The 10,622-nt window shown below is 39.7% G+C and overlaps 2 protein-coding genes across 2 annotated transcripts; both read right to left on the bottom strand.

The window, feature by feature from the left end:
• Positions 1-264: 264 nt before the first annotated feature.
• On the bottom strand, positions 265-1,794 carry LOC149374664 (uncharacterized). Its single transcript, XM_089592409.1, has 3 exons — positions 1,054-1,794; positions 435-923; positions 265-375 (listed from the first exon to the last, which is right to left on the bottom strand). The coding sequence occupies exons 1-3, from the start codon at positions 1,792-1,794 to the stop codon at positions 265-267; spliced, it is 1,341 nt and encodes a 446-aa protein (XP_089448535.1).
• Positions 1,795-1,855: 61 nt separating this feature from the next.
• On the bottom strand, positions 1,856-5,409 carry LOC149374665 (uncharacterized). Its single transcript, XM_089592410.1, has 7 exons — positions 5,233-5,409; positions 4,402-4,924; positions 3,223-4,262; positions 2,906-2,996; positions 2,593-2,855; positions 2,135-2,355; positions 1,856-1,943 (listed from the first exon to the last, which is right to left on the bottom strand). The coding sequence occupies exons 1-7, from the start codon at positions 5,407-5,409 to the stop codon at positions 1,856-1,858; spliced, it is 2,403 nt and encodes an 800-aa protein (XP_089448536.1).
• Positions 5,410-10,622: the final 5,213 nt, after the last annotated feature.

Consider the following 10,622-nt stretch of genomic DNA (forward strand, 5'->3'; position numbering starts at 1 on the left):
AAATTATCTTGATTTTTACGTAAATTTGATAGTTGAAAAGTCCTTTGGTAGGCAAAAGTACTAAAGATAAGCTATCGCTAATAGAAATAATAGGTCAAATTTGAATCTTTAAATGTAAAAAAAAAATGTTCAATCCAGAATAATTAAGGGAAGAGTTACGAATAACATCTAATTAGTAGAAAAAACTAACGGTCAGAATCATGAAAAACAAAGTAAACTATAGAACTTTTAATATGTCAACTGTTTGTGTCACCTTCACTGCACTTAGTCACTAGCTTGGTTCTTGAAGAAATCTTGATAACAAGGTTGAAGCTCCGATTCAGTGGGTAGTTTCACCAATTTGATCACTGGTCGCTTGAAGGTGGATGTGGCCGTCTGTAGAGTTACTGCACGTACCAAATTGTCATCCCCTTTGTGAGTTATCGTCACCCGACCCAATGGCCAAATGGCCAATGGCTTGGCGGAATATTGTCCTCCTTTAAGAGAACGATGTCACCGACCTGTAGATTTGGCTGGGGTTTCAGCCACTTGTTGTGAAGCTGCATGTGACGCAGCACCTCCTTTTTCCACCTGGCCCAAAAGGAGTCTCTGAGGTTAGTCAGTATCCTCCAACGGCTGACTCTGTTTGACGAAGTTGGCTTCTCACAGTAGAGCTCAGGGTAGGCCAGTAATGAAGAACCCACTAAAAAATGCGCTGGAGTCAGAGCAACAGCTGAAGCTTCGTCGGAGCTGAGGGGACAAAGAGGGCGTGAGTTCAAGCAGGCCTCTATCTTGGCACATAAAGTTGCCAAGTCTTCAAAGGTGAAGGTTGATGTTCCGACCACCCTCTTGGTGCTTGTGCAAGTGGTGCTCGACAAATGCAGATGACTCGTTGAACAATTTGTTGAGCTCCAAGGCAGCTCCCTTGAATGTTGAGGCGTTATCTGAAATTAAAGTCGAGCAAGTACCACTGCGTGCACAAAAACGGCTAAACGCTGCCAAGAAAGCGTCAACGGTCAAATCTGATACCACCTCAATATGTATGGCCTTAACCACCATACATATAAAGATTACCACGTAACCTTTAGTACTTTTAGCCCCTCTGCCTTTAGAGAACAGGATTGACAGGGGCCCCGCGTAGTCAAGCCCTGTAACTGTGAAAGGCCGAGTTGGGGTTAGACGATACGCTGGAAGTTGTCCCATTAGTTGACTTGCGTTCTTGGCTTGGTGTCGTGCGCAAGAGACACACTGGTGAAAAACTGCCGTGATGACTCTCGTACCCCGAATGATCCAGAACGAGTTGAGAACCAAGAGCATCAACTGAGGGCCTCCATGAATGGTTAAACTATGAGCTTCCTGAACGAGTCTTTTGGTCAGCAAACAGCCTTCTGGGAGTATGATCGGGTGCTTTTCACCGTAGGTTAGAGTAGAGTGATCAAGCCGACCTCCAACTCGGATCAAGCCTTTCTCACAGATAAACGGGTGTGAGCGTCTTAAACTGCTTCGTTTGGTAAGATCTTTGTCCTCGAGTAAGCGACGTCTATCGTCGGCAAAGTGACAAATTTGAGCCGCTCTAAAGCAAAAAATTCTTGCAGCGTTGATCTCATCCACCGTCGGTGGTCCGTGATTTCTCTGGCCACGAGAAAGTTTGGCATTGATTTGCCAACGTTTGATGTAGGCAAGAATTCGTAGAATTTTTAAGAAACTAGTGGTTTGCTTAAGTGAGGGTAAGCAAAGAGATTCGAGTGGTCTACTAGGTTCGTGAGTGTCCACCAGTTCCTTGGTGAGGAGGGCATGAACTTTTTGCTCGTGCATTCAAGAGCGTGGCCACTCTAACTTGGGTGATGTGAGCCACGCAGGACCATTCCACCAAAGATCAGAGTTTGAGATTTCTGATGTTGTAAATCCCCGAGTTGCGCAGTCCGCTGAATTCTGGGCCGATCTTACATGCCTCTAAGGGGCGTCTGAAAACGAGGAGATGATCTCGATTGCCCTATTTGCGATGAAAGTCGGTCACTAAGAAGGCTGACCCTTAAGCCACTCCAAGATGATTTGAGAGTCGGTCCAAAAATTAACAGTCGTTGGTGGTCGACGTAGACTTGCCAGAAGCTGTGCAGCAAGCCTGGTGAGAAGTAAGCCTCCACACAACTCTAACCTTGGCAGCGAAACTACTCTTAGTGGGGCCACCTTTGACTTTGCTATGAGCAGGGTCGCCTTATTCCCAGGTAGCACGAAGTAGAGGCAAGCTGCATAAGCTTGTTTGGATGCGTCGGCGAACCCGTGAAGATGCCACTCACTAGAGGTAGTTGAGCCGGTCCACCGTGGTATAGCAATTTCAGCCACTTGAGCTAGATTGCCGTGAAAATGCAGCCAGCGCTGAAGCAATGGATCGGGTAGTGATTCATTTCAGTCCAATTTGTGAAGCCAAAGTTCCTGTAACAGTATTTTCGCGACGACAAGCACTGGGGCTAACAATCCTAGAGGGTCAAACAACCTTGCGATTTCAGAAACCATTGTACGCTTTGTAGATTCAGTTGCATGTTTGGGCGTTGACACCCGAAAATTGAAATGATCTGTTTTTGTATTCCAAAACAACCCAAGAGTAGATATCACCTCGTTTAATTTCACCTCCACGTTCAATATGTTGCTTGACAGGAGTCCATCGAGTACGTAGGGCTGATTGGACGCCCACTTGCTTAGTTTCATACCCGCAGACGCAAGTAGGGAGATTAGCTGATCCCATGTATGACGAGCTCCCTCCAGATCATCCGAGCCAGCAAAGATATTATCGACGTAGAGCTGATACTGAAGAATGGCTGCGGCTTCTGGGTGTATCTGTTCTCCCTCTAGTGCAAGCTGCCTCGTAACTCGCAGAGCTAGAAAAGGAGCAGATGCCGTCCCATACGTCACTGTCGTAGTCCTGAACTCCTGAACTGGCTATGAATCTTCAGCTCGCCAGAGGATGGACTGCCACTTGGTGTCGTCTTGATGGACCTTGATCTGTCGAAACATTTGGACTACATCCGTAGAAAAAGCATATCTGAAAAAACGCCATTGAGTTACGACAGCCGAAATTTCAGTTTGTAATTTAGGACCTGGCAATAGGACATCATTCAACGAGAGCCTAGTTGAATCCTTCTGGGAGGCGTTAAATACAACGCGAATTTTTTTTTAATCATCTCGCTTGACGACGGCATGGTGAGGCATGAAATAACCCTCATGAGATCTGGCATTTGGTAATACCAATTCCATGTGATTAGAATCCGAATAGTCGAGCATGAAGGCCTTGTAGGCGTCCGAAAGGCTCTCATTGTGCGCTAACCGTTTCTCTAGACGTAGAAGACAAGCGTGAGCAATTTCTCGAGAGCCGGTGAATCTGGGTATTTGCGAGAAGGGAAGACGCACTACAAACCTATCCTGCTTATCACGATAGTGAGTATCAACGAAATATTGCTCACAGAATTCTTCTTCTGGAGATAGAATCTTTTGGCACCGAATCTCTTTTATCTCCCAGAATTTTGTAAGAAGACTAGAGATCGACGGTTCCGTGTAGGTATGGAAAACCTTAATTGAACTATTTGTTTCAGATAATACTTTCGAATGGGCCTGACCCGTGAGCAGCCACCCAAACACTGATTGTTGTGCAACAGGTGTCCCAATCGGTCCTACCTTTAGACTATCCTTAATGATTGATGCGTAAATGTCCGCGCCTAACACACAATCAACCCTGCCTGGTTTAGAAAACTGAGGGTCAGCCAAAGAAAGTCCTCGAATGTGAGACCAGAGCTGAACCACAGGTCTTCTCGAAGGAATGAGTTTCATCAACTCATCCAAGACTGAAAGCGCGACGTTTAAGCTGAACTGTGAATCGACTTTGGATTTTACAGACAGGTGCACTTCAGCTTGTGACTTCGACGTGACAGTGACACCAAGCCCAACAACTGAAATAGCCACCCTAGTAGGTTTTAAAGAGAGTTGCTCAACAACTCGTTTGGAAACGAACGATCGCTGTGAGCCAGGATCGATCAAAGCACGAACGGAAACTGAGTTCCCCTTGGAGTCGACTAGCATCACTTGAGCAGTAGCTAGTAAAACCATACTCTCCACAGAAGTTGAGTTAGCTACGATGGATGACATCGTGGCAGAACACGACGTCGTAGCTTGCTGTGTCGAGTCATTGTGTTCTGAAGAAGAAGGGCAACCAGTCACAGGTTTTGAAGAGCAACCTGGTCTTGTGACGTTAGCACCTGGGTTATCTGGATGAAGCCTAGTATGATATTTTCCTTGACATATATAACCGTTTATCGACAAAATGGGAAGCCTGAAGATAGTTCAGACAGAGCTTCTCCTTTTTGCAAAACTGAACCCTTTGTTGAATTGACATGTCTTTGAACTTTTTGCACCCGAAGAGCCAGTGCATACCAGAGCACAACACGCAAAACGGGTTTGACTTGTTAGGAGTAGAATCAACAGTTTGGGCTGTATGGACAGCCGCTTGTTTTTTACTGACTGACTGAAAACTTGAACGATCATCGGATTTTTCTGCCGTTGTACGCGACTGCTCCAAACTTTGAATTCTACGTTCGAGAAACTTAGTTAGATCCTTATATGAAGAGAATCCCTGTTTTCCCTCTTGTGAAATCTCCCAGTTTTCTCGCGAGATAGGATCTAACTTCCAAATGATACAATGAGCAATAAAAGAATCAGCCTGAGCAACCTCACACTCTAAATCTAATAAAGCTCGTACTGTTTCCTCGACCTGATCTAAGAGATTGTTCAGGTCTTGTGCGTTCCGTGCACGAACGTTAGGAAGTTGGATAAGTTTTTCCATATTGTTATAATGCCTGAGTCTTATATTGTCGTACCAACGAGTAAGCTTTTCCCAAGCAATGGTATAATTCGCATCAGTGATTTCTAAACCCTTCAACCTGTGCGCGGCTTTTCCCTGTACTGAAGCTCACAGGTGTAATAATTTCGCGACATTTAAGAGGTTCATTTTGTTATGAACCAGCGAAGTGAAGCGTTGTTTAAAGGATTCCCACTCTTCGTGATTACCGGAGAAAGTAGGTAACGAGAGTGCAGGAAGAGAAATCTGATCAACTACCGCAGGATTAGGCGTAGGGTCATAGTTGGCCGTGGGACCAGCGAGAGATCTTTGATTCGCTTACGAATGACAGATTTGGCATGGGTGTAACTATCTTCCGCTTTTGAGTAACAATTTGATTTAAAATAAACGTGTTCTGCTAAGCTAACCTCGTCGAGATCGTCATGAGATTTGAAAAACTGAGCCCAGTATTTTTCAAGCATATCTAAACGGGTCTCAAAATGTTCTAAGGTTTGTCTCTCAACACCTACTTTAGGGGTGGAGTTTTCTAGAAAGTTAACTATGTTGTTGAACAGCTTAACCTGCTTCTTCATTAACTTGTCCATGACGAACAACAAAAAACCAACAAAGGTTAACTTAGACAACTAAATAATATGTATTTACAATAACAACGAAGATAAGCACTGTTTAACAAGACAACAAGCAAAAACGTAATAACAAGCCTGAAGGCGTATAAGATTTCAAAAAAATAAGGAAAAAGCACTACTGGAATGTGAGAGCGAGAGAGAGAGAGAGAGAGAACGTGTGTATACTTACAGTACCTTTCTGCAGAGAGCTTCTCCCCCCGCTCGCTTGACCTCGCTCAATCGTCGAGGTATAGGCGCTTACCGCTGCAAAGCCGACGATGGGGCGATGAAAGAGAAGGTGTAGATGTGACGTAATAGAAAAGGACAGCACGATGAAATGGCTGCCTAGTGTAGACGAGATTTTCCTCTCTCCTCTCCTCCCCGTGCCACCGAACCGATTGCCGAAGAAAAGATGGCCGACGTGTTGAACCACGTCATCGAAAATGGATGCGGGGCCACGAGATTCCAGAAGACCATGTATCTGCAGCTCTTCTACCAATGTTTAATGAACTGCTTAGCTCACTCGAAACTTAGTGAAGAAAGTCTCGAGTAGAGAGCGTCAGCAGGATTATGATTTAATAAGTATTGTGGTATGAATGGTTATCCAAAGGGAAGCAATGACGAAATAAGAAGTTGGATGCGTATCTCAAATCAACAAACAACTATAATCTTAACAAAAGAATTCAACTACATTCATCCAAAAGAAATACGATTTACATTGCTTTAATTCTGTTAAGTTGCGCGGAAGAAACAACATCAATGTTTAAATACAACTAGAAAACGCTGATTTTCGATTTAAAGAGAAAGGAACTGTCTTGAATGTAAAACTAGGCTCACCAAGCCGAGGACGAGAAGAATTGCATCCTAAGCAGCAAAAGTAGAGAGGCAGCACATAATTATTGAATAGCATGATGTGCTTCAAAAACTGTCCTGACTCAGCAGCAGAAAACAGGCTCTCCCGCAGGTGTTACTCGCACACCGGTCTGTAGGCGAAGAGAGCAAGCGCGGGGCCTCGTTGCGTTGAGAAGCCCGAGCGCTCGAGGAGCCGGGGCGGGGATACCCTCGTGAGAGCATGTGTGTTTGGACATCGGAACATAAAAATAGAAACTGTAGTAAGCAAACCACTACATTCGTAACACCCACGAGAGCTCCCCACCGCCTCTCCACGGGTGGAGGAATGTAATAGCGCCGCTGCTTGGGCTCACCCTCGGCTTGGTGTTACAATCCTATTCTCCCGTGACCAACCCTCACAGTTTATGCAATACAGGAAATCGTTGGATATATTTTAGTGACATAAGCTAAACAAAGATTTGTTAAAAAATTATTTGAATTTTGGTTATCTAAAATACATCTAATTATTTCACGTTATATTACAGTGCCATAGTATTAAGCTATTTTATTTCTCAAGTGTTATTTTTTACACATTTGTGTATTGAATAGGTAAATGACGACACATGACCATTATGCTATAATGAAATATGCGATATATCAAATGCCCTGATTAGACACTATTGCTGTAACAGTGCGAAATTAACCATATTTTCTGCTATGGTTTTTTTTTTTTGTATTTTCATAAATAACTAAAAAACATTAGCATAAATTTACTTCCAAATTAAATGATTAACTGTCACAGGAGCGTGGCTACTGCATACAGTGAAGAGGTAGAGGTTACAAAAATCATTAATATGAGTACAACGAGAAGTACACATCATTTGGATTTTTGTGTTGATCTTTTGGCTGAGGTGTAAGGAAAAAAAGTATACGTACGATGGCCAAAAAGTGGAGCTACTATCAACCGCATATTACTGGCCTTGCCTCCAGCTCGACCGATAATATAGTGCAGTCAGTAATAGCCCAACTTTCTGCCCTAGGTACGTAGTATACTAATTCTTTGTATGTTTAACAGTATTTAAATATTCATTGATTTAATAATTTATAACAACAAAAAGCGTGCATGCATAAAAACTTCCTTCCAGTTACCTAGTACACACGGTCCATACGTTTCTCAATATACTTATTAATCAAAATTTAAAGCAATTTATTGCTATAGCTTATATATGACCAATATACGTACACCGTTAACTCAGTAGTGTACTGCTCAATCTTTGTTTCACCATTTGTTAATTGGTACAGTATAGCTACAATATTTGCATAGTTCACTTTACTTCATCATCCCATGCTGATCACGGAATTTTTTTTGTAGCACACAGGGGGTAATCATGTAAGGATTCTATTAATTCATAAGCATATCTGTGTGTACCGGTATGTCGCAACACATGTTATACCAGTCTGACTCTGACACTGCTAGCAGTAGTAGTAAATCCATAGACATAGTATTTTAATATATCTGACTTCCATCGGGCATCGATGCAATTTTTTTTCTAATAGAATTATATGAATATTTTTTCACGCTACTAAAGACATTTCTGGGTTGTTAAAATGAATGATTTGTGCATGATTATTTTATTAACCTTCGTTTTAACAAAATGTAGTTCTCATTACAATTTTATAAGACTATTGTTAGTTAGGAAAAAAGTGATAAATATTCATTGTCTATGATAACAATGGTGCGATATATAGATTAAACACGTTACATAGTATATTTTTCGCAAGATGAAAATATATGTACTCCAAATTTACAAACTTTATACTACTAGAAAACTATATACTACTAGAAACAAATATATACTATTAGAAAATATTTTTTTGTATACTCAAAACGCTCGTTATCTCTCAAATCAACCAGTTGAGGGAGTTGGCTCACTCCCACAGGGAGGTAAAGGGGAGCACGTGCATGTGCATGAAGTACCATAATGATGTCTGCTGTACATCCATGCAATTTTTCCCTACAACATTTTTTTTTTAACATTTTTATCGTTAAGTTAATTCAGCCCCGACTCCCTTATTGTGAAACCATAAAAAAATTTTACTGAGCGAATGCTTGCAATAGTTTAGTTTTTTTACTATTTATAACTTATGTGTTAGGGTTCATAATAAACGTTAAAATTTTTTTCTCGATGTATTGCCCATAGACATTTACAGAAAAACGTGAATATATATATATGTCATTGGAAAAAAACATGGACTTTTCATGCTCTTCCTCTTTACTAACAGTTAGATCAATTAAATAATGACTGTAAACAAAAATTTTATTCAAAGTAATTGTGTTTTTTTGTATGTATACGGAAAATCCCGAATCAAATATGATTTGCAAGCTAGAACAAAAAGTATAGTGTTAAAGTGTCATTACCGTCACTTGTCTCCGATAAGAATTCCACATTTTCTACCAATATTAAGAGAAAGTTTTGATTTTTTTAAGTTCTTATACTGAAATATCTTAAAGTTGAGTCAAATACCTACTCAACTGTACAGTAAAAATATTCTTAAAAAATTTTCCGTAGTACATACTGTTTATTAAATTGTGTTTCTCTGTTTTGTCAATTTCAAACTTCTTGCACGAATTCTTGCAGTACAATCGTTTTTTCGACTTCAGTGGGGTCGCCACTGATGTTATCTATTATTTGTATGGACTATGTTTATAAACCTGCAAGGCAGTTGAAAAATTGAAAATACACTTTTTTGCGACTGTCTTTTTTTTCATGTTCTTAAAAAAAATAATGAAATCGGTCATTACCGTAACCGGCTGTATAGTATCGTCAAGGTGTATGTACATATTTTTAGTGGTAAGAACTCGAACAAGATAGTAAATATAAGTTATAGATGCGTGAAAAATGTTTTAAAAAATTATTTAGTTAAGAAATCCATTTTTTGAGATGATTTGTCATTACCGTAACTGTCATTACCGTAACCCCAAAAATTAATGTTAATGTTAAATATTTGCACAGATACATTTTTTCGCCTACATAACAGATTTAAGGATTGAGAATGACACCAGTTTATAGAAAAATCATACTGAGTTCCGTAAAACTCAAAAATTTTAAAGTTAATGAAGAAATAACAACAAAAGTAAAAAAAATGAAACATTGCCCGTAACAAAGTTTCTGCGCGATATGGTGCAAGAAACACGGAAGATTGTTGTTACCAGAATAAGCTATACCAAAAGTGATAAGCATAGAAAAATAACGTACAGGTCTTGAGATTTCTGCAACCAGTCTCACATTTTGACGGATTGGTACAGGATTTTTCTGTACCATGGATAGTCTATTAAATTTGTATACTGCGCATGGCTTTCTACTGTACCGTCTACCGCGCATAGTAGGTACGTGCGCTTATAATATACAGTGGAGATATGTATGTATACATATAAGTGCATACTTGCATACATGTATGGGATTGTCATTGTTATTTTGGCTCAATATGTAAATTGTTCTTTGCGAGTGAAAACCAATTATTATACGCAACAGGAAAGTGACTACAAGTGCCTACTGCACTTATCATTACATCTTGTTAGATTCGTATAATGTATTGAACTTTATATTGTGTTGTGGTAGATATACTGAAATCCTAACCTCTTTAACTTTTACAGCTACGTATATATATACTGACATTCTATATGCTCCCACTGGCCGACTTTTCTGCTTAAAAGCCGTTAGAAAAACTAATATAAGTATTAAAAAAAAGCATCTCTTTGCTCCAGTTAGGGTATTAGAATCTGATCCGGAGGACTCGTAGTCGAGTGTCTTACCCACTGTGGATTAGAAAAGAACTTACGTCCTTACAAAGTAGATCTGAAACTTATGTTTATTATTTCATCATTTCGTAAATAATATTTACCACTTTAGTTACCTCATTGATAATTCAAATCTTATAAATGTACATTTTATTTTTTTTTGTGTCTCTTAACACATTCATCAACAATAAATCTAGTAATTGATTTTACAACTACTTTTTGTTCACGGATTGTACGTATACTTAACATATACTTTTCATTCCAAGGAAAAATTAGCCGATATTTAGAAGTGTAATAAATTTTTGTAATTGTCACAACAAAGTTGTAGATTACCTTTTTCTCTTCAATACTATAATCTGGGTATCGAATACTAGCAGGAAAAACAATTTTTTATTTAGTTATACAGTACTTAGATTAATTATATTAATTCTTACAACATAAGAGTATACATAAAATAAAGTATTCTTCAAAACTCTTAGATTTGAACAAAAATTAGGAAAATTTTTTCTCAAATTGAATTACAGATTGTAAAAAAGCAATATCCTTAAGACACAATAATATT

Source organism: Copidosoma floridanum, unplaced genomic scaffold (assembly GCF_036245765.1).
Source record: "Copidosoma floridanum isolate Cflo_tuat_1 unplaced genomic scaffold, Cflo_Japanese_pri ptg000016l, whole genome shotgun sequence".
NCBI classification, from domain to species: Eukaryota; Metazoa; Arthropoda; class Insecta; order Hymenoptera; family Encyrtidae; genus Copidosoma; species Copidosoma floridanum.

What these genes read in the sequence shown, in the direction of transcription:
- LOC149374664 (XM_089592409.1), bottom strand. Translation starts at nt 1,794, where the DNA reads ATGCACGAGCAAAAAGTTCATGCCCTCCTCACCAAGGAACTGGTGGAC. An exon ending in AAAGTACTAAAGGTTACGTG is followed by an intron (nt 924 to 1,053) that starts GTAATCTTTATA and finishes CTTTAATTTCAG; the next exon opens with ATAACGCCTCAACATTCAAG. An exon ending in ATTGGCCATTTGGCCATTGG is followed by an intron (nt 376 to 434) that starts GTCGGGTGACGA and finishes GTAACTCTACAG; the next exon opens with ACGGCCACATCCACCTTCAA.
- LOC149374665 (XM_089592410.1), bottom strand. Translation starts at nt 5,409, where the DNA reads ATGGACAAGTTAATGAAGAAGCAGGTTAAGCTGTTCAACAACATAGTT. An exon ending in CTCATGACGATCTCGACGAG is followed by an intron (nt 4,925 to 5,232) that starts GTTAGCTTAGCA and finishes GCTTCAGTACAG; the next exon opens with GGAAAAGCCGCGCACAGGTT. An exon ending in TGGAGGTGAAATTAAACGAG is followed by an intron (nt 2,356 to 2,592) that starts GTGATATCTACT and finishes CCATTGCTTCAG; the next exon opens with CGCTGGCTGCATTTTCACGG.